This window comes from Melitaea cinxia, chromosome 26 (genome assembly GCF_905220565.1).
Source record: "Melitaea cinxia chromosome 26, ilMelCinx1.1, whole genome shotgun sequence".
In the NCBI taxonomy this organism is placed as follows: domain Eukaryota; kingdom Metazoa; phylum Arthropoda; class Insecta; order Lepidoptera; family Nymphalidae; genus Melitaea; species Melitaea cinxia.
Genome location: NC_059419.1, coordinates 5,070,344 through 5,094,550, shown reverse-complemented (window position 1 = coordinate 5,094,550; position 24,207 = coordinate 5,070,344). Strand labels below are relative to the sequence as shown.

The 24,207-nt window shown below is 35.2% G+C and overlaps 1 protein-coding gene across 1 annotated transcript in view; it reads right to left on the bottom strand.

The window, feature by feature from the left end:
• Positions 1–105: 105 nt before the first annotated feature.
• Positions 106–24,207, bottom strand: part of LOC123666570 (IQ motif and SEC7 domain-containing protein 1) — a 90,550-nt gene continuing 66,448 nt past the window's right edge. Inside the window, exons 3-21 of the mRNA XM_045600677.1 lie at positions 22,750–22,894; positions 21,801–21,890; positions 20,915–21,132; positions 20,290–20,410; positions 18,853–18,982; positions 15,066–15,162; positions 13,909–14,059; positions 13,513–13,660; positions 13,034–13,225; positions 12,342–12,559; positions 11,808–11,988; positions 11,296–11,505; positions 10,441–10,578; positions 9,686–9,812; positions 8,252–8,455; positions 7,479–7,557; positions 5,484–5,614; positions 3,381–3,515; positions 106–229 (exon numbers count right to left, since the gene is read on the bottom strand). Of these exons, the coding sequence (XP_045456633.1) occupies positions 117–229; positions 3,381–3,515; positions 5,484–5,614; positions 7,479–7,557; positions 8,252–8,455; positions 9,686–9,812; positions 10,441–10,578; positions 11,296–11,505; positions 11,808–11,988; positions 12,342–12,559; positions 13,034–13,225; positions 13,513–13,660; positions 13,909–14,059; positions 15,066–15,162; positions 18,853–18,982; positions 20,290–20,410; positions 20,915–21,132; positions 21,801–21,890; positions 22,750–22,894 (2,828 nt within the window). The 3' untranslated portion in view covers positions 106–116. The remainder of the gene's footprint in view (positions 230–3,380; positions 3,516–5,483; positions 5,615–7,478; positions 7,558–8,251; positions 8,456–9,685; positions 9,813–10,440; positions 10,579–11,295; positions 11,506–11,807; positions 11,989–12,341; positions 12,560–13,033; positions 13,226–13,512; positions 13,661–13,908; positions 14,060–15,065; positions 15,163–18,852; positions 18,983–20,289; positions 20,411–20,914; positions 21,133–21,800; positions 21,891–22,749; positions 22,895–24,207) is intronic.

Genomic DNA, 24,207 nt, shown 5'->3' with positions numbered 1-24,207 from the left:
TTCCGAAAAAAAAAATTAATCTGAATGCAAATGCTTTTGAAATAAAACCTCGCGGTCTTAAAGTTTTCAAACGAATAGTTAATCGATAATTATCGATATTAATCCATTTTCGACCTTTAGACCTCGGTGCTCTTTCCGACTTGACCATGTTTGGTGTCCGGGACGCCTGATGCGCTCAGTTTCCTTTGACGACCAGGGAATATGCCTCCGATCCCTCCGAACAATCGACCTGAAAGATAAATTTATCTATATTTATTCATTACCTTTTGACTTTTGTAACAAATGTATTGTATTGTATTGTATTGTAGTGGGCTCGGTTTTCCGCATTTAGACGCAAAGGTGGTCCATTATGCGTGAAAAGTGGGCCGACTAGTTTAGCCAGCCCAGCTCCTTCCAGAAGCTCAGAAGCCTCCTGGGGCGTTCACAGGCTTCTCGGAGCGTCCTTATTTCCTTAAGGATGGTAGCCCGGTGTGCGGCCACTCCCTCGCATTCCAGGATTACGTGGGCGGCTGTTTCTTCAGCAGCCAGACAGCCCCTGCAAAGAGGGCTGTCTGTTGCATTCATGATGAATAGTTGGTGATTGAGTGCCATATGGCCGGTAATCGTGCCAACAACTATTCTGATGTCCAGGCGGTTGAGGCTGAGCAGTCGGCACGCTAGGTGCGGTGATACTTCCGTGAGTACCAATTTGGACTGTCTACAGCCGGTTTGGTTTGCCCAAAGGGCATTGTGATTTGCACGTGTACGTTGCCTTACCCACGAGCGCAGTTGTCCAAATGGTAGCGGCAACAGGATGGTTGGGCCGGCAACCTTTGTATTGGACCCCTGTCTTGCAAGCTCGTCGGCAGCATCGTTTCCGCGCGATCCACTATGTCCTTTTATCCACTGGAGGATTACCTCATTATGTGAGGCTAATGCTTCCAGGGTTTGATGACATTCGTATATAAGACTAGAGTTAGTCGAATTGCTCTCTAGTGCTTTAAGTACGGCCATGCTGTCCGACAGAATACGGATATTGCAATCCCTAATGCCTTTTGACAGGACGGCGGTGGCTGCATGGGTTATCGCAACACACTCACATTGAAAGATGGAGCTGTGTTGGCCCAGCGTTAGTGATAAGTTGATATTGAGGTCTTGTGAGTACACTCCGGCACCGGTGCCAGACCCCATTTTGGAGCCATCCGTGTAGATGCGGACCTCGCGTATGCCGGATTGGTCTCTTTCAGCCTCAAACGGTTGTATATGGTACTTTCTTTCGAAAATATGTTGTTTGGGAATCCTATCACAAGGAGCAGCAAGTAGTGGCTCATAGCTCACAAGGTTGCTCCAAAGTCTATTGTGTGGACCCTCCTGGTTGCACCACAAGCCCAAGTGTTTCAGCCTGATAGCTGACATAGCCGCCTCCTGTTGTATGAACAAGTCAAGCGGTGCCAGGTCAAGCATAACCTCAAGAGCTGCTGTGGGGGCGGTACGCATACAGCCAGTGATTGCAGAGCATGCTATTCTCTGAAACCGCTGGAGTTTGTTTTTAACGGTTGTAAGTTCTGTTCTCTGCCACCAGATAACCGCACCGTAGGTGATTATAGGCCTGACAATAGTTTTGTAAAGCCATAGAGTAATTTTAGGTGATATGCCCCAGCTTTTGCCGAGGAGCCTTTTGCATTGGCAGAGGATTATGCTGGCTTTGTTGATTTTTGAGTCTAAATGCCTGTTCCAAAGAAGCTTACTATCTAGGATTACTCCAAGATATTTGACCTCCTTGGTTAGGGCAAGACTGGTGCCAAATAATTTAGGGAGTTTAAGGTTCCCTAAATTCCGTTTATTTGTGAACATCACAAGTTCCGTCTTTGCGGGGTTCACTGTTAGTTCGTGGTCCGTACACCACTGTTCAACGACTTTTAATGCGGCCCTCATTTGGTCGCAGACTGTCCTCTCAGATGGCCCACTGATGAGTACAGTTAAGTCGTCTGCATAGCCCACTGTGAGAAATCTGCGGTCGTTGAGCAAGGTGATCAGTTCGTCGATCACTATGTTCCACAGAAGTGGGGAAAGGACCCCCCCCTGCGGACACCCCCTCGCTACAACGCCTCTAGTTATTTCATTCACAGTGAATTGGATGGCCCTGTACTTCAGCATGCTGTCAATCCACCCGGCAATCGTGTTATTGACTCCATGCTTGGTCAGGGCACGGCTTATGCTGGTGAACTTAGTTTTATCAAAGGCCCCTTCAATGTCAATAAAGGCGCCTAGGGTTGATATTTTGTGATGGAGATTGCCCTCTATATAGGATATAACCTTATGTAAGGCAGAGTCCGTTGATTTGCCCATTGAGTAGGCATGTTGGTTGGGATTTCTCCTTCCTTTTTGTAACAAAATAATTATATATATATACTAGCTGTGCCCGCGACTTTGTCCGCGTGGAATTTAAGAAAAAAATTATTTCAGTTCGCAAAGTTAGAAAATTAATACATTTCTAAAATAAAAGTAGCCTAAGTTACTCTTTACGTGAAAGTCCCGTCAAAATTGGTACAGCCGTTTTAGAAATTAGCCGGAATAGACAGACAGACAGACAAAAATTGTAAAAATGTTATTTTGGTACATGTACCGTGTATGTAACCATATTATGTATTTAGTAAAAAGTGGTTATTTTAATATTACAAGCAGATGCTCCAATTTTATTTATTTGTATTATATATATACATTGCGAGTTCGGTTCCCGCCGAAGTCTGGGTGTAATATTTTTATTTATAAACGTATTATTTCAATGTATATACATAATAGTTTAGTATCAGTCGGCTGTTACCTACAACACAGATATTAAGTTGCTTACCATAGGAACAGACGACCGTGTGTGTTTGTTATGATTATTATATTTAATTATTTAATAATAAATGTTTAATGTATTTTCTTTGGTGCCTTTAACTATTTCTTTTACTATTTTTATTTTCCTTATAAATGTATTCCGTTGTAGATTTTCATTATCATCATTATCATCATTCCAGCCTATTGCAGTCCACTGCTGGACATAGGCCTCCACAAGTTTGCGCCAAAAATGCGCAAACTCATGTGTTTTGCTCATAGTCACCACGCTGCACGTGCTGTGTGGCTACGGCACCAAAGAATATAGCCACCCCCTCTTCCCGTGGGTGTCGTAAGAGGCGACTAAGGGATAACAAGGTTCCACTACCACTTTAGAACTTAAGAAGCCGACTGATGGCGGGATAACCATCCAACTGCTGGCTTTGAAATACACGGGCCGAAGACGGGCAGCAGCGTCTTCGGTGCGAGAAAACCAGCCCTGCGGTCACCAACCCGCCTGCCCAGCGTAGATTTTACGCATTGAATTTAATTTCCACATGAATAAATGATGATCAACTGACCGGGCGAGCGGTCGGCGTGGCGCGGCGAGGCGGCGGCCAGCGGCGTGCGCGCGCCGTGCGCGAAGCTCACGGACATGCCGCTGTCCAGCGAGCCCACCGAGCCGCGCCGCTGCAGCCGCTCCGCCGCCAGCGCCGCTGCGGGACGCTCGGTCACGTATACACGTAAACATCTCCAATATATCGATGGCTCCTAAGTATACTGAGTCAACTCTACTTTTAACAACTTTATTTTTTTGTTACATAGGTAGATAGGAAATGAAGTAAATGTTATTAATATCTTAAAAAATGAAATTATCAAAAGTTGTTAGTTGACTCAGTATACTTAGGAGCCATCGATATGTTTACAGGAGCTTGGTGTATAACCAATACCGTCTTCTCCATAAGGGCACACAGGGCCCATGTCCGGGGCCCCCAATCTTCGAGGGGCCCCGAAGGACTGACAATTTCTCTTACACATTTATTATCGAAACATTTTTGTCGGGCACATTACACTTTTTTCACAGATCAGTAATCTTATCAGAAAATATTTACGAGGCATATATACTACGCTATTACATCGATGGTCAATAAAAACAATGTTATTATAATTCGCTTTTTTTACTTTCCAAAAGGGCCCCAAATTCTTGTGTGCCCAAGGGCCCCAGCCTAGTTTGAGACGGCCCTGTGTATAACTATTAAAGCTTTAACATATACGATAAAGGATAATGCATCATTCGTTGTAATAATGAGACCGACTGATTATATTATATTGATTGATAGATAGATCTCTGTCAATTTTAAAAATTATCTATTTGTTTTATTAATGCCGTGTTAGCGCAACGGTCGCAGCACTGGTTCGTGGCTGTTGCGCTGGCGGTTGCGGGTTCGATCCCCGCTCATGACAAATATTTGTATTGCCCATACAGATGTTTGCCGTGACCTGGGTGTTTGTGCAGTCCCTGTGAATCTTCCCACTCGGAGAGCACGTTAAGCCGTCGGTTCCGGTTATTATAATGTACACGTGATAGCGATCGTTAATCACAGTAGGGAATATATCCGCCAACCCGAATTGGAGCAGCATGGTGTCAAGCTCTGTCCAATCCATATTACAAGCTGAAGCTATGATTGGACAGGGAGTTGTAACATCTCTCGACCATTTAATACGAAAATGTTTTTTCTCTCTGTCTCGCGCGAAAAAAGAATATAATCTTTGTAATGTAATGCTAATGATAATTTTCATTAGTTTTAAGTAGTTTTACCAAAACGACAAATGTAGAAGAGATGCTACATATATTTATATGCAATATTTTTATTATGGTACGCAAATACTAAACCTGTGTATAAAACTACACGCAAAATATCAAATAGGAATAATATTTAACAACATATCGCTGGCCCCGGGCAATAAAGCGGTATACGCCGGTTACACCCTTATTATTGTTATTTAATTTTTGGCTTCTCTGAGTATCAATCTATCACTCTTATTTTTTTCAGTTTTTTTTTATTAATATTTCGTTAGAATAAATGACAATAACCGTTTTATTGCATGGATAATTCTCTTACGACTAAGCTATGTATTATTGCATTACTCTAAGAAAAATAACACAAAAAACCGGTGAACATCTTTACAGTAATTGTTAATGATCTTGTAATTAAAATAGTATCATCTATGAATTGTATTATACATTTTTTTAATTATTTCATTAAAAAATTATACGATTTGTTTTTAAAAAATTATTTTTAAAAGCTTAAATTGGTAAAAAAAAAGCTTTCATTTGACATATTGAACGTCTGTTTTGGATCACTGTACACTGCACTATAAACAAATTAGCTTCTTTTATTTCTCCTGTAAAATTTGATTTTTGATATTACCGCTTTATTGCCCGGGGACAGCGATATTCTTTAGAATGTAATTTACTTTGTTATATCAAAATTATTGTTTTATATATATGATTCAACTTATTCTTGAAGCACGATGCTATGTTCATATTACATCGACCATATTTATTAGGTTTTTTATTTGTAATTTCCACATTGTAACGACACTTTCGTAAGTTCATTTTTTTATTTAATATTAAAAAATATTTACTTCATAATACTTTTATATACACAATATAAACATACCAGGATCATTGATGTCAACAAGAGAATTGCTAAGCACGTTTCTCTTAATAATGCTGGTCGGAGGCGGATTCTGCGACAAACGAGACGGAGCCGACGGCGCGGGACAAGATGGCGGCGGTGGTACCACCACGCTGAAATTGATAAAAATATTATTTTTACACCACATACAGTAGAATATATATAAAAAAAATTCAGTGACCTTGCTTCTTTTTTGGGTTCTAGACACCATATAAAGTAGAATGTTTAAATAAGTCCTCTCATAGGAGGGATCCTATATTTCGTAACGTTGTGTTATACCTTCCTCAATAAACAATATTCTGTTACTTTTCAAACTAGTCCAATAGACTTAATATTGTTTGAAGAATCAATCAAGATATTTCAGATTGGGTATGATAGTGCAATAAAAACTGATCATCAATTTTTTGTAAATAAGGACTTTTAAGCTGGCCCCATGGACTAAACACTGCCCAGGGCCCATCTGGTGTCCCCCGTGGCGTTCAACGTGTTAATTACATAAACACACATCGTGTTTATATTTAATTTATATAATATACATATTGCTCGAGTTCATTAATAAATTAGAATCATTTTTTAACTATACTTGTAATTAAGAGTTGAAAAGCTCAAACTTCTACCCAGAGAGAAGAGATTTCCAACATACATTGATATATTTACAAGTTGTTAAAATTATTTTAGATAGACTAGCAATACCCGTGCGAATAATTCGCGCTAAATAAGTAAAAAAAATTTGCGTGGTGGATTAAGCTCTGATCCTTCTCCTACATGGGGAAAGGGCCTATGCCCAGTAGTGGGATATTACAGGCTGAAGCGTAAGTAAAAAATTTACCGAGCGTCAATCATGTTGACGTTTTTTTGAAAATTAAAGCCGTATATATATTTTATTATATATATAATTTTAATAATTAAATAATTTACAAAAACAAAAGCAATAATAATCTTTTAGTTATTGACGCCGGTAGAGCAAGCAATTATCTATAAAATAATATATAATTTATGTGGAGTAATTGAGAGGTTTTTTTTTTAATAAAAAGTGAGGCAATCATCTTCACCTTAGCATATTAATATATATGATACGATACCTAGTTTTAAGTATACCCGAAGTTTATTGTTTATATTACAATGAATAATAAGTGTTTTACATGAAATATTATTTTTTGTGGCCTTTTAAGGAACTTATTATTTTACAGAAATGGTTTGAAAGCAATGAAATTGGTTACAGTTCTCATTAGCGCATAGGATAAGGTTTTATTAAATAAAAATAAATATTTATATATAAGAAATATAAATTAATATTACTCTTTATTTATTGTACACCATTAAAAGAAACAACAAAAGAATAACATAAAATAAAAGATGTACAAAGGTACAAAGGTGTAAAAGTATAAAGGTGTGTAAAAGGTATGTGTATTTAATGTCTAGATAACCAATATTGAAAATAACCAATAATTCATTATTAATAGGTAATTTTGAAAGTTACCTTCTGGGATATAGTTTCAATGAAAAATATAAATATAAAAATAAACTTAAAAAAATCTAGTAGACTTTATTTTATGGCCGAAAAAAATAATGCAAATCTTTTATAACTTTTTTATTATAAAATAAATTAATTTAATACATAAATTACATAAATTAGATGCCAGTGGATGCTGTTCACTTCAGCCTATCGCAGTTCACTGTTGGACATAGGCCTCCACAAGTTATGTACTGTTGTTATTTTTATTTATTGTATATAATTAAATCTATTTCTTTAAATATACCAAACTAAATATTGAAGACGGCTGGACGGATCACTATTGCAACATACTCGTATAATGCGACATCCATACTTAATTTGAGGCAAAACTTTTTATATAAAAAGTTAAGGACCTAGATTAAACGATAGCCACCTTTAAGTCTGAAACCTCCAAAGAATAGTAGAATATTGACATATGCGGGTAAAACCGCGGGATAAAGATACTTAAAAATATATTTTACCCGTGCACGTGAACATGATCCATGCACTGTTGGTGGTCTATTTCCACATCCGCAACTCCACTGTCTCGATTTTCCATCACTGCAAAAACCAAAAAAAAAAAAAATGTCTTAATCTCGCTTCAAATACTTTTACCATTAATTTTACATACTCCTCACTCGACTTTTTTTTTTCTTGTGAAAACTTACTTTAAAATTAATTCGATTCGGATTAACGATTTTTTTGTAGAACAACGCAAGCAAGACAATTACCAAAAATCTCAGTTAGTCATAAGCAAAAATTTCGGAAGGTCACTTCCAGTTATACATAGATATTTAATAAATAGCATATGCTTTGTAAATCTTCAATTTGGTACTAAGAGCTTTCAACTATATAGTTATATTATTAACTGACTTCAACTAAAAGTTTAACAATGATCTAATCCAATCCATCTCTTATGGAACGTTTAGCAATTTTACTGTTTAATGCATAGAGTATAGACTAACGGAGTTTGCAGTAATCCCGTGATATTAACTAAACTAACATATATTTGACCAGCCTGTTGGCGCAGTTCGTAATTTTTTTCTACTCCAGAGATTATGAGTTCGATTCTCCCCTGATTCCATGGTTCAATATTTGTATATATTTATGTATGTATTATTTCAATGAATATAATATTTATCAACAAAAGCTACATTAGTCAACTGTTACCTATAATACAAATACACAAGTAATAAGACATATTTAACAGACGACCGTGTGTGTATGTTATAAGAAAAAAAAAATAGATACATACCATTCCTCGCGGAGTTGCCCGTGTTCCTCCCCTTGCCCCTGTTCAGTTCGCCCTCAATCCTCATCGCTTCCATTTCATCCATCTCAGCGATACTCTCTCTAAGGTCCTCCGCAAACTTGCATCTGTCGTGTTCGTTTCGAGCGTTGAATGTCGCCAGTCTGCGGCCGTCCACGCGACGGGACAGACGTATACCAAATGGATAATCTAAAAATGAAAAAATATTTTTTATGAAAGTGTAACCTGTCAGCACATTAATTTTGTCAAATGCCGTTATATCATTTTGTAAATAGGTCGACAATTCATATTTATTCTGAACTCTTAGCCAAAACTGCGAACAAAGTCGTAATAAGTACGATTTTAACCTTCACATTAAATGATTCCACGTTCAAAAGATAAACAACTTTTGTGAAACTTGGAAAAGTTTATGAGTTAAATGATGTGTATATATTACACTAATACACATATTAAATAACTCATATAAAATAATAATTTCTGAATGTATTAAAAATTATTTTTTGTTTTGTTAATTAATTATTTAATTTAATAGGTTGACTTTGCTTATTATTGCTAATTTTATTTAATCGGTTATGAATATTGTATATGTGTGTGTATTTTGATATAATTATCCTATGTTTTATTTTTTTTCCTCTGTTTATTTTGGTTCTTTCTCTGTTTCTTTATTAATTATGTTTGTATACTGCTGTTTAATTGTATGGACTTTGTCTGAAATAAAATAATAATAATTATTATTATTATTATTATTATATTATAAATGTTACAGTTTGAGTTTCTATGAAATTAAATACGATCGGAAGTCCCTAGGGTAAAACTGCATAATCTAACTACTAAGGTCAATTTCTAAGCTCTATTTAAAAATTAAATGTCTACTGAGATACTAGGATTAAACTTTAATATTGTAACTAAGGTAAGGTTGCTTATAACACTGGATACATTACCTAGGTTTGTAATGTACCTAATCTTAAGATGTAAAATTTTATTATATTGCTTGATATTTTTGTTATTTTTTTATATCACTAGTTCGGCAAACAGGCGTACGGCTCACCTGATGGTAAGAGATTACCGTAGCTTATAGACGCCTGCAACACCAGAACCATCTCAAGTGCGTTGCCGACTCAACCCCCCCCCCCCTCCCCCAGGAGCTCTGGTCACCTTACTCACCAACAGGAACACAATACTGTTTGAAAACAGTATTATTTAGCTGTGGTCTTCTGTAAGGTCGAGGTACTACCCCAGTCGGGCTGCTCCATATTTTGAGCAGGAAATTCCTGCTGTGCCCTACCTCAGTTTAAGTTACCTTAACTTTCTTTTATTTTTTATTTTTTGTAAGTGCTATTTATCTTTGACGTTCGTTAAGTGTCTGACCTTATTACCTTATGGCAATATAAATGTTTTCATTTCATTTCAAATACTTACGTGGAACAGAGAAAAGGTTCACAAGCATGCCGCACAGTGGAAACGATTGTCTGAACGTGTAGGTCACTGACGATTTCTTCTTGCTGAATATCTTCGTTATAACCAGGAGATCGTTGAAGAGGAACACCTTTAAACAATTATTTATGTGAAACTTGATTTGAATCGTTGTGATACGTTGTGAAACGAAAATTCGTCACGATAACGAAATAAACATATCAAATGTATAGCATTAAGTCGGCGAGAGAATGAGACAGAATACATTACGTAGTATTTTATACTCCTCGGTGAAAAATATCTCTCGAAGGCTACTTTAGAAGTTTCACTTCTTCTGTGTGTGGATTACACACATACACTTTTTAATTTACTTATTTATCAATGCTTTATTGGTTAATATTTTATTGAGTTGCATAAAAGGCGGGTTAATAGAAGCGTTCTGATAACCAAATTTAGAATCAGCGGACAATTTTAGACTAATTTTAGTCATAGAAATACTAAACTACAAGGAAAAACATATGTATTGAATTCACTATATGAGTAGCCCTAGATTTTTGATAGTAAACAATTCTATAATTCTAATTTAATACAATGGATATATAAGTAATTTCTTAATTGACTTCAGTTCAACCAAAATCAGGCGCTACTTAAACAACTACCAACTATTATCACTCCTCAAAGTCTTTGTTAATTTCGAGTTCCCATTTAGTCACACATAAAAATATTTCTGACGCTTTTAAAAGAAATTATATTAATTTTACCTCTCTCTGATGGACGCCAGGCCGTTCCTTCTTGTGTATATCTGGTATTTCGTAGAGTCGACAGTAGCAGACGAGTCGGCGATGTGGCAACGCCAAGTGTGGTTTCTTACCGACGATCGTTGCTTGGACTTTCATAACCTGGGAATAATTTATATTTATTAAATTATGTTTGATAACTTATACTTAGCCATTTATTAAACCATATTATTATATGGGATGAAAATTAATATATTTTATTCGTAAGGATGTTTCATTTTCTTGCATATTTTACACAATACTATTGCAGCGCCATCTATGTAAGGGCAATAGAACCTAAAGGTTTTTTAAATCCAAAAGGATATAAAAAGTACTACATAGTTGTGTTTCTGATAATCAATATAAAAAAAATATGTTTATGTATTATAAATAGGTATGATTCATAATGCACCTTCTCGGATTGGATTTGTCAATAGATTAATAAATCGCCAAACCTAGTTAGAACCGTCAATTCTGTTGCTCATAAGGAGAAACAATCTTTGGGACGTCACAGGTGGATTCATCAATCCATTAACCTAGTTAACGCCTATCTTCCTCTCCGCTTGCAACTAATCAGAGGTTGGTGTCAGATATTTTTTCAAGACTCCTGAATATATATAAACTAACACAGAAGATCACAGCTAAATAATACTGCTTTCAAGCAGTGTTGTGTTCCTGTTGGTGAGTAAGGTGACCAGAGCTCCTGGGGGGGATTGGGGATAGGGTCGGCAACGCGTTTGCGATGCTTCTAGTGTTGCAGACGTCATTAAGCTAGCAATCACTTACCATCAGGTGACATATACGCTTGTTTGCCGACCTAGTTATATATAAAAAACAAACCTGAGTGACGTGGTCGCTCCCGGGCCGGAACTCGCTCGCCTTGACGCGGTCGTAGATCCCGGCCAGCATGTCGCGGTCGATGTCTCCACAGTCGTCGATGCCTCTCAGATTCCGGACGAAGTCGTCGAGAGACATGCGGGCCTCGGGCTTCAGGTTCGGTGTGTGGAGGTCCGTGTTCAGCATTATTATTGCGAAGGCTAGCACGAAGATCTGACGACATAAAAAATAAGTTGTTAACTAATCGAGAAACTTAACGTAAGCCTGTAAGTATGCAGACTGTTACTTTAGTTAGCATTCATAGTAACCATCAAGATTAAACGATCCTGGCGAACCCCCTTTTTATACATAGTCACACTGGTAATTATCGTTTTTAGGGGAACAGTATGTCAAATGTTAGTTTAGGAATATATTGAAATAACGAAAAAATTAACGCCTCAAAATAGAGGAGGTTTTAAGAGGTTCAAGCTGAGATCGACTTTTTAAATACAACACAAGAAAAGTTTGGTCATTACCGTATCCTGTGTGCGCAGTCTCTGTACGAAGTCGGGGTTACACACGCAGTATCGACGCGCGAAGGCTTCGACCAGTCGCTCTATCTTCTGGGCCTCTCCTGGTAGACGGAAATGCGCCTGGTATCTGCGAAGAGCCACGTCCACTGCCATGCCGGATAGGTCGAGTTCGTTCACGAAACATCTAGAAATTGTTTTGAGTAAGTTTAAAATTCAGTGTTTTAAAACAATTAGAGGATATAGCTAAATGGAAATTATCGTGGATCATGAAAATAATTTTACTTGCCTACATCACATTTAGGCATATTTTGGAATAATTTAGAATTGGAGGAGTAAAAAAAACGCTTTGAAAGTAAGTAAAGTTAATAAGTATGTGGCAAAGTTAAATAAATAATTTTGATTCTTGTTGTCTTTTGATCATATTTTTTTATGAAAATTTTATGTTTACTGCCTTCAAATTTTAATTCCTTCATTTAATCAACATAATTTGAATATTTTAGGGAAATAAAAGTAAACAAAAGGGAAAACCCAACTCACTCTAAAACAGCCATATTGAATGGGCTCTGCAAATTGCCCAAGTACTCTCCAATCATCTGCTTGCTGAGGCCTTTTCTTGTGATGAGGAACCTGGCCACTCCTCTTGGAGAGTTCTCGAGAAATCCACGGGAGATTAGGTAACCTATTCCACGCTCAGGCTTCTTGTTGAAAAGGTTTAAGCCCACTCGATATTGGCGCTTACGAACTGTTTCTGATACCTGGATGTTTAAATTAATATGATAGATTAGGATCATTTGTTTGTAACTCATGAAGAATTGTATACTAGCTGATAATCGCGAAGTTGTCCGAGTTTTATTAGTATTTACACGTCAACTTTTTCAAGTCTTTTTCTGGATAAAAGGTAGCCCATGTTTTAGCAATTTCATCAATAATTTTTGATGTATTAGGCGTGAACGCATAAATATACAGACACAGAGTTACTTTCGCATTTATAACATTATTATAGATTAAAATATCATTATACTGCATCTTCATCGATACAAATTTAATAAAAAAATAGGTTTTGTTCAAACCTCCTAATCTCAGGTTCTTCTAGACTTCGACAAAATTTTTGGATTGCCAAATTAAAAAAAAAAAGAAACAAATAGCAAGAGCTTGTCTGATTTTGACCAAGTTTTTGGGTTGCCAAATTTTAGAGGACGAAAAAATGGCAAATGATGGTAAAACTTTACCTTCAGAGGCTGTTGATGTGTATGCTGATGATGTTCATGTTGAGGCCTGCAACAAGTAGCTGGTGGGGGGGCTTCGTAGTACGGTGGAGCCTCTTGCCTCTTCCAGACAGCGTAACGTTCCCCTTCGTACAAAGTTCCTGATGCTGTACGAGCGTGTTGTTGGAACTGCTCTTGGATGTGGATGTGGGGTTCCTTGTTATAAAGTAAATTTAGGTTATCGAATTGGCTATAGACGATATTGAAAAACATCCATTATTTTATAGAAGATCTTTCGATCATTTTATAGATCTTTCGATGACACTTGTTTACAGAGCAAACGTAGACAATAAAGATTGGTATAAACACAAATATCCATTCCGAGCGGCAATCGAGAACGCGACCGTCGGTGTTAAAGCACTGCCAACGCGGCACACGCACCATTACACCAAAGAGTCCAAGATGACAATTGATTTAGTACTACAAACGTAATAAATACTCACAGGCGCCCTCGGCTGGTAGGGTTGGTGGTAGTGGTGGCGGTGCTCCTGCGACGAGGACGACGACGACGACTGCACGGAGGACATTGACCCGCCGCGCACCACCGCCCCGCCGCACTCGGCCCGCCGGAGAGACACGGGGCTCTCCGCACTGGGGACAATTGTTCTCAACTGTACATTCTAAGTCTACGACAAGTCTCCAAAATTGTTTTTGGTGCTAGTTGTTGACACTCAGCTCTGTCTATAGTAAAAAAAAATGTAATCTTTTCTACACAAATATGTGACTTATGATTTTACGAGACCATAAAAAAAGACAAGGCTGAGTCGATCCTAGTTACTGTATTGAAGGCACTTTTTATATACACAAAAGGCGTAAATGTTAAGTCAGGTGGTACGTACTTGAGTGTGATGCTGCTGGTCCTCTTGGGCACTTCAGGGGGCAACCTCCTGGCGTTGGCGGCCTGTATGGCAGCCAGTTGTTGCTGCTGGCGCGCTGTGGGCGATGAGAGCGGCTTACCACCCGATGATAAAAGGTTACCGTATATCGGACCTGAAGGTAGATTGACATTAACGTTTTAGAAGGTAGAACAATTTTAATCGACAAACAACCGAGCTAGCTACTAACTTGCCGAACTCTTACAGGGTCTGATTTATATGCAGATAATTATATGTACATCGTGCAATGAGTAAAAAAATAAAAGAAACAAAAATGATATCAGTGTGTTCTTTTGATCTTTTATGCACTGATAAAAGGCAAAAAAATTTCAAGTCTATATGAACGACAGATTCAATGTAAAAATTTCTTAAAACGTTTCGCTTTTACATCCATGTTATAATCATAAGGGTTCAGTCAAAATGTAAAATAATTTGAATTTATTTATTTATTTTTTAATTTCAGTATCAAACTTAAATTATTATACTATGATTCATTACATCAAATATATGTGGTTCAAAAACACCTGTGACATTTTCCAGTGTTCCCATATAAAAATTTCTATTATAGTATTCGATTCGATTGTAAAATTCCATTACGCTTCAGCCTGTAATATCCCACTACTGGGCATAGGCCTCTTTTCCCATGTAGGAGAAGGATCAGAGCTTAATCCACCACGCTGCTCCAATGCGGGTTGGCGGATATATTTCTTACTATGAGTAACGCTCGCTATCAGGTGTACATGATAACAACCGGGACCGACGGCTTAACGTGCTCTCCGAGGCACGGTGGTTAGACCTACAAGACCTACTACACTGCACAAACGCCCAGACCACGGAACACTATATGGAACCACGGAACACTATAAGAAACACCTATATGGCCAATACAAATGTTTGTCATGTGGGTTGATCGAACCCGCAACCGCCAGCGCAACAAGTATAATCCATGGCTTTAACCGTTGCGCCAACGCGGCGTCAACATTCCATTGCTGGACCTCATCATTGCTATATAGACCGCTCTCTCCATGTAGGAGACGGATTTAAGTTTAATCCACAACGCTGCTCTACTGCGGATTGGCGGACTATTGTACTGTGTGTGTAGTAATAAGTTGTTTGTTTACCTGAATTATTTAACAACTGGTGGTTGTGTAGAGATTCATTATGCGATGAAGAGGTGGATATGTTCGTCACCGATCCGCTCACTGAACAACTGCATACCTGTAACACAAATACATGAACATGAAAACAATGTTTTTTATTTACACGACTCATAGCTTGCAGATACATAATTAACAATGTGACCAAAAAAACGAGTGTGCTTTAGACCACACGACTGAAGTTAAACTTAACGTAACTCTCTCTCTTTCTATCTTCACTAACATATCTCCCTCTCAACTTCCGTTCGCTTCGCCCGATTACACTTTTCGTAACGCTATCCAAAGTCAAGCGTGCGTAAAGAAGTTTTATTTCATAAATAAAAAAAAAAATCAAAACTTAAAAAATACGATAAATCAGAAATTATTTTCGTACAAAACACTCATCTTATACTAATAAAACAATGAGTGCCTGTACAAAACATAAATATCAAACAAATTATCAATTAATTAAAATATAGATTTCATTTATTTATCAAATGAATATCATGTTATAAAAAAGAATCACATTCCATTAGTGATAAAACGTAACATTTATTTGAGTGACGTCTGCTTAGCATTAACTTTTAATGTTTATATTATTTACGAGCTACTTCGTTCCGACTTCACATTGAAAGTTATACCGCGGGAGCAGTAAATTTTTTTAAATAAAAAGTACAGTGCAAAGGCGGACTACCACCTATATCAGTGTCCATTTCCGGTCTTTTTGGGATACAAAATACTTGTGTTATTCCTGACTCCAACCTATCTTTGTTGCAAATGTAATTCTGATTTATTTAGCCTATCTGGCGTGATTTAGAAATATCGGTCAATCTAATTTAATACTACCAAGAGAAGAGTGTAAAGTTATATAATCTTTGCTCTTAAACACATTACCTAGTGTATTACGTTACTTTTTATACAGTGTTAATGAAATAAATATTCATTATTTAAAACTATTTCACAATATCACTACTCGCATTACTTTTACATAAAGAGTAAATGAATGATAAAGATCTAAATTTGCACATTTGCATAGTGTTCATTGCGATGTTCTAATTTAATACCACAATTAGATAAGTGCTTCATTTTAGGAAACGTCAATAGCCGGGAGAATATACCGGAACAGGGATGCACACTTACTTATCTTGCCAAAAAACACAAAAAAAAAAACATATAACGAAATTTCAAGTTTTTACTACATTCATTTGGCAAAAACTATAAGAATAAGATTATAAAAATGTTCCTGACTAAGAGACTATTTTAAATATATAGTTAATAGTTGATGCGGAAACAGTTAATAAAGAATTTTAATAACATCCAGGTTTTACATTATAAGGATACCTGGTTCAATTTACTAATTATTTTGAGAATCATATTTATTACCTAAGTGATGATAACTAATAACTGTGATTATAACTGTATTGTTACAAACAATAATAACTTGTATAAATCTATACAAATAAATTAAATTGGAGTCTCTGTTTGTAATAATAAAATAACCGCTGTTTACTAAATGCATATGGGTGTATACACGGTACATATACCAAAACAACATTTTTTTTGGATATTTTGTCTGTCTGTTTGTTTGTTCCGGCTAATCTCCGAAACGGCTAGACCCGATTTTAGTAGGACTTTCACTGGCTTTCAATAGCACTTGGTTTCAATAGATGATGTAATAAGTAATTTAGGCTATTTTTATTTTAGAAATTTATTTATTTTATAAGTCTGCGAGCAGAACAATAACTTTTTTGTTAAATTCCACGCGGGCGAAGTCCCGGGCACATCTAGTTAGTTATATGTAAAGAAATGCTTTTATTTGATACAGATCATAAATTATATATTTTATTGCTAAATATTTTTGCACTGTAAACATAAACATACGAGTATATCGGGCACTTCAAAAATTAAATTAAAATTAAAAAATAATACAAACTTCGTAATACATTTTCGTATGTCCCCGCCACACTCTTATTTTACTAACTCTACTTAAAATAATTAAATTACTGTTTTTCAATATTTTCTTTAGCACTTTTTTCGTTTTATAATCCATTTTATAATTAAAACTCTGTAGACGGTATTTAACGAGAACGTCACGCAAATGACTGATAAAAATTATTACGTGTAACCGTTCATATCACTACGGTATTCAGATAATTAAATACTGGTATACCATTATGACTTTTATCGTGTGAAATTAAAGGCTTATTTCGGTTAACGGTAATGTTGTAATTACCCTTGGTATAAAATATTGGTCGTACGCGATAATTATTCGCACAAATATTTAATTTTTGTCTTAAGAAACATATCCGTGCAGCGACGCTATCATAAATATGTCTTATAAATTTCATTGTTTTACATCATTTAATTGGGATTTTATATAATAGGTATACTTAATTAATAAAAATCTAGTATATTTTAAAAGTAAATCGAATCTTTTTGTAAATAGTATTCATAAAATATTATAAGCTCTCTTGAATATCTTCTAAGTTAATAGAGTAATTTGTGTAGTTTTTTGCAGATTCTTCCAGCAGAGTCGACATTCCAAACCCATAGTAGCTCCCCAAATAAATTGATTTAAATAATAAACGTATATTAATAGTTTCTAAAATAATGATTTAAAAGTTTTTTTATTTATTAAGATTGTTTAAATTTCGATTTGTGCTTTTTATTTTGTTATGCAACAACGGCAGCTTTCTACACCCAAGGACAAAAAATTATAAAAACAGACAAAGATTTAATAATGAACAAAATTTAAAATTCTAATTCACTTTTATTGACAGAGTCGGCTGAGTTTATTAGCATTTATGTCATAATTACATTAACACTTCCATTTGATTGATCTTAATATAAGAACAAAATTATTTCATCCAAATTATCGTTTCCAATTTCTGATCAATCGATACTAATGAAATTTGGAAAACACAAATTTGAGCGCTTATTCAGACTAACTTATTAAATCTAGCAGCTTGTCATCTAAAGAGATTTAATTTAAAAATATTTTAATAGATAAAAGAATCGGCATTTTATTGAGGGCAGACAATTTAACTTGTTGGGTTAGTGCCAGCGACTATTTTTTTAACAAGAGATAACTTCCAAAAGCTTAGTCAGCAAACTTTTACGAGTTACAGATTTTTCAGCTAATAATATTTTCAGCAATAAAAGTACTAATGCGTGATAATTCTAAATTAGGGACAAAAATTACTTCCAAAAGATTTCGAAGTCTGCTGTTACTGATCTACTTGATATTAAAATTCCGTGTTGTAAATAATATCATAATATCATATGTCACAATAGTTAACAAAACTAATAATGATGTCGATCCACCGTTACGATTGTGAAGTACACTTTCTAATGGCAGTGCATTTTTTCATAAAAGTGCCCTACTTTCTCAAAACAGTATTTTTTTTTTAATTCAGTTCTGATAGTTTTACTTTTTAATTAAAGAACGTTTTCAATTCTTAATACCTGTTAATTATCTTCGATCTAAGCCTAGTTTTTGAGATATTTAATTTACTTAAGTACATTACGCCATGAAGGCATATTTGTAACTTTTATGCATATGTATTTATTCTTTTTTATTATGTGACCCGCTTCTATTCTTTTAGCGATAAGTCATCTCCTACGAGATATCTATATACTTTTCAAATATTTGTAACCTCCGATCTCAATAAAGGTTATTTATAATCTACTATCGTAGCAGATTTAAAATAATTATAGCTAGAAAATACGAAAAAAAAAACTTATTTTATTACAAGCTCATTGTCTAACTTACCCCGCTGTCAGTGTCGCCACGATGGTGTAGAGGTATCTCGGAAGCCATCATGTGTATTTGATGAGCGGACTGTTGTACGCGAGCGACCATGGCTTCCACTTCGCTTTGAGGGTCGATTGGCATGTGATTGCTGGGAAAATATACCACCATTATTGTAATAATATCTATTTATTTATTTAACAATCTATGTACACTAGGATAGCAATAGGAAATAGATCTTATAAAATTCTGGTACAAAGGCACTACTTATCCCATGATGGAATCTCTTCCAGTAGTCCTGCGATAGGAAAATTATAAAACAATCACAAAATTAGCGTGTACAATCTAAACTTATTGAGAATAAAATTTATACATAATTATTATATTGGCGCGAACTTGGGGAGGCCTATGTCCAGCAGTGGACTGCAATAGGCTGGGCTGATTGACTGACATAATTATACAATATATAAATGCTTACATACATAATATAGTATACACACATAGATACAAATAATATGATACTTGTACATACACGCATACACATATACGATACATAAGATAATATATTCCAATACGTATTTAGACACTTTACTGTGTAGTACTAGTAATTGAGGTATTTTTGTTTAAGTTTTTTGTGCGTGTTCCGATTATTTTGTAAAAGTTATAATGGGACTGGCATGTCCTTGTAGGACAAAAGTCCCTAAAATCAATAAAAGAGAAAAAAAAAAAAAAAAAGAAAATTAGTTTATTTATTTACGTACTAATTTTGGGTCCTTATTATTAAACATTTTTGCGGCGTAAAGCCCTGTTTATCGAAGAAGATTACACGCTTAATAACATCATGCTACGACCCATACAAACGGGTCACTAATAGGTAACGAAGGTTGAACCATGCATGTCGATATGTAGTTTACAACATATAAAACAAAAATATTTGCCAAATAAAATACGGAATTGAAGATTATATCCAATTAAAATACATTTGCGACGCCGCGTTGGCGCAACGGTCATGGATTGTACCTGTTGCGCTGGCGTATGCGGGTTCGATCCCCGCATATGACAAACATTTGTATTGGTCTCCCCACCGTGCCTCGGAGAGCACGTTAAGCCGTCGGTCCCGGTTGTTATCATGTACACCTGATAGCGATCGTTATTCATAGTAGGGAATATATCCGCCAACCCGCATTGGAGCAGCGTGGTTGATTAAGCTCTGATCCTTTTCCTACATGGGGAAAGAGGCCTATGCCCAGTAGTGGGATATTTCAGGCTGAAGCGTATAATACATTTAAGTTACAACAACGTCTATAATGTTAAAATGGTTACTGCATTAGTAACACAAGATTTGCCCAATTTTATAGGCATTTTAGAGTCGTCACTAAAAACGGTAAATCTTAAATAAAATTCATGTCTAAAGTACAATTTGAAGGCAACATATGATGTTGAGGTAATGAAACATACCTCATGTCAATATCGTGTCTTTCCCGCAGCGACATGGAACGCATTGGTCTGGCCAACGCGAGGACTTTCTCTGCGCTTCCCGGACTCTTCTGAAGTAGCGTATTTGCGTAGATATCATTGCCTGAAATATTGATTAGCAATGCTTTAAGTAAAACACAATAAACAAAAATCAGATTTACCAAATATTAATTGATATTCAATGAGAAGAGACCTTTTTGTACTGGTATATGAAAAACTTGGCTGTATTTTTGTATTTGAAGAAATGTTTTTATGCCCAATTGATATTTTGTTTAAAAAATGTATCACGTATTCGATATTACGGATATCGATACAACGTACAAGTAAATTTAAAAGAATAAAAGACGTTTATCAAACTTTCCGCAAAGTAGCGAACTTCATTGATTTATAAACGTGACTGATATATTAGGTACTTTATATTTTAAAACTTTCAACGTAAAATCTTATACTGAAATATTACTTTATTGCATTAAAAATTTTAAAATAAATAACTGTAAAATTATTTTTCGAATGACGTTCCAAATATTTCAACAATGCGACAAATTCTGCCTGATCAAAAAAAAAAAAAAAAAAAAAAAAATGGGAAGAAAATTGTAAGTTTACTGACCATTGACTAATAAGTGGTCGGAACCATCTTGCAGCCTCCTAGCGTTTGAGTCAGCCGCTTTCGCCATAGCTGTGATCGCGCTGAACTTTTTCAACAATTGTCTTCTTCTGAAGGCTCTTTGTATAGTAACCGCTGCTCGTCTAGCCCTGAGACCTCCGTATCGCCTTTCCAATATTTCGACTTGTTTGTCCAAAAGATCTTGGGACATTTCATAGCGACTGGAAAATTAAAATAACACTAATGATTTTTCAAATTAAACTAAGATTGATAATGATAATTCTACTAAAATAGGAAAGAATTTTCTATAATCGCATAATTACATTTCCGAAAGTCAAATGATATCTAAGGTGTAAGGCAGTGTTGGTGACAGTTGACGTAGTAGATGATAAAAGAATTGGAAATAAATGAAATATTTCTGATATTTAAATATTAGAGTGAAAAGAACATTATTGTTACTTAATAAAAGATTCTAATAGATCATGTAAAATTACGCTCATGCCAAATCGAAAGTGATAACGTAGAAGATTTAGTGATACTACCGTTAGATTGCTTTAATGAGCTATTTGCTTGATTTATTGATATCAATCAGATTGAAAACAATGTTACGTATGAAACAGTGAGCATTAGTCGTCAATCTTCGAACATGCCTGATGTATTAGTAGAGTATTTAATATGTGAACAGGTAAAAAGTTTTAAATGTAGATATTGTACTCATGCTGTCAATGAATTAGAGTCAAGTGGACTAAAGTTACAGACATTAGTCGATTTAATCGTGAAAGTCGACGGTAGGACGAATGAAGGGGAACGGCACAATAGTAGGATTGAATATTTCTAGGAGTGTTAAGGATTTCATGTTCAAAACGCATTCCTGAGGTTAGGGACATACCCTCGGGTCAATTTTCCCCGTTTTTGTGGCAAAGTGGGATCTTTTTGTGTTATCCCTGTCGTACCAATGATCCCAACGTCTGTGCCCCGCCTATGGAAGCAGATTTATAAAAATATATCGTCAGTTACCAAATTCTTCTGATAGACTGCGTGAAACAATTTCGTCTCCTATTTGATCAAAATCAGTCTCATAAATCTTAATTATTAATATTTCATGGGACAAAAATTATACATAGCACTAATGGCATCATAAATCACGCTTTAATTATAAATAATGTTCTGAAACAATTAACGAACATTAGTTGAGTTGCACCCACTGGCGAACCAAACATATGTTTTTAATCAGAAAGTTGCCATAAATCACAAACTTACTTTTAAGATTTATGTGTTGCCTTTGAACTTCTGTGAACTCTCGGAAAGTAAACTCTTCTATTTTTATTTTATGTACAAAATAAACGAATTTAATAAAAATAATATCGTTAAAATAACTACTTTAGCCGATAATATAAAATGACTTGATACCATCAAAGGCTATTCTTGACTAATAAATAATACAAAATTGTTTCTTCTACAAATATTACACTATTTCCTATAAAATTTATACAACTGAATTAATCATGCGTTATTAGAATACCAACTGGAAGTGCACAGCTATCAAATTTAAAGCGATTTTTGGCATTAGTAATTTCGTTCATTACCTAGTTTTACTCGTATGTACCAAACTACCAACCCATTAAACTATATATTGAAAGCCTATTTATAGAAATTGTTGACTATAAAAAAAGTACGAAGCCAATGGTAAATAACTTCTATAAAAGTAATATATATTTTACAAAAACTATTTATAGAATTTGTTCACTCCAAAACGGGTACCAACCCAATGTGAAAACAATTTTCTTAAAACTAGCATATATTGAACAAATTCTAAGCATAAGTGTCCTCCGCCTTACCTGTTGGTATGAACAGCCAGCCCGAAGCCCTCCGGCGGGGCGGCGATGAAGAGCGGTGGCGCCGGTTCCGCCGCGCCCGCGCACAGCCCCGCGCCCGTCGACGCGTTTGACGCCGACGAGCATGACGAGTTGGAGTGATTTAGTGCTGCAAAAAATTATTTTTAAATTATTTGTTTCCTACAATTAGTCTTCTTATACATTAAGAAATGATGCCATATTTTTGGCCACGCTGTAACTTAAGAACATTATTTTTTAAGAGGTACGAACTGTTGAATACGGTAATTACGAAGTGAAATGAAATTTCGAAAATTCCAGAAAATAAAATCTAAATTTCACGTGTTTGATCCTTTGCAAGTCATGGCATGTCTGTCTAATAAATCGGCTAAATAATAAATACCCTGTTTTCTATGTTTTGTCTTAAAATAAGTTAAGCGTAAACATTCTGGGATTGTCATATAATTATGTATATGCTTTTCTTCTGCTGCTGCAAAAGATAGAACTTTAATGCGTCACGTCGCTTCACTGAGGATTGGAGAAAATTAAAATATATGACATATTTATATTAAATTATCTTGTACTAAATTAACTTAACAAGTCAAAACGAACACAATCTAATCTTGCCAAGGAAAAACTAAGACGTAATTAAACTCAATGTCATTCATCACGACACCGCCTCGGTCTTAGCATTAATCCCTTAAATACGTTTCAACAACTTAAAAGTTGTAAGTGTAATTTAACGACGAAAAAGACGGATTAAATAAGGATTTAACGTAGACGTAACTCACGATACAATTTCCTAAAGCGGCTTCAAAGTAAATTCCTTTCAAATAGCAAAGACTACCAACGTAAATCCGAATGTAAGATCAAGGGAAAGAGACAAGGTAAAAGGCGGTGTTTTGAACGCTTTGGTCACTTTATAATGCTAATTGCCCACGTTCATATTTATTATTCAGTTTTTTTTTGTTACTTTTAAAGGTTCATTGAGTCGTTTTAAAACACGTAAAAAACCAAAAGTTGTTGGCATTTTAATTTCATTGCAAAATGTTTTTCATATTCATTATAAGTATTGTTTTCATTTTTCAGTTTTGTACGATTTATTTTTGTGACAATGAAAATTTTAAAATTTTAATACAATTTAGAGTTTGGAGAGTTTTTAATAGAGTTAAGTACGAAGCATTTCAGTGCAAATAATGTAGCGATGCATAGTTTCAAGAATTAATAATTTTATAATCTTTAAAATTACAAAATGCAAAATCGTGATCGTTCGAGTAAAACTTAGTTTTATATAACAATCAAAATTGTAAACTGTTTGCGATTATTATTTTCCACAGAGGACTTTTTGAAACTCTGTTAGTTTATTTTTTAACAAATGTGTAACAGGTTATTTTGAAATAATAGCAAAAATATTGTTTACGTTAAATTATGATTAGAATACTAACACATCTGTTGGAAAAAGCA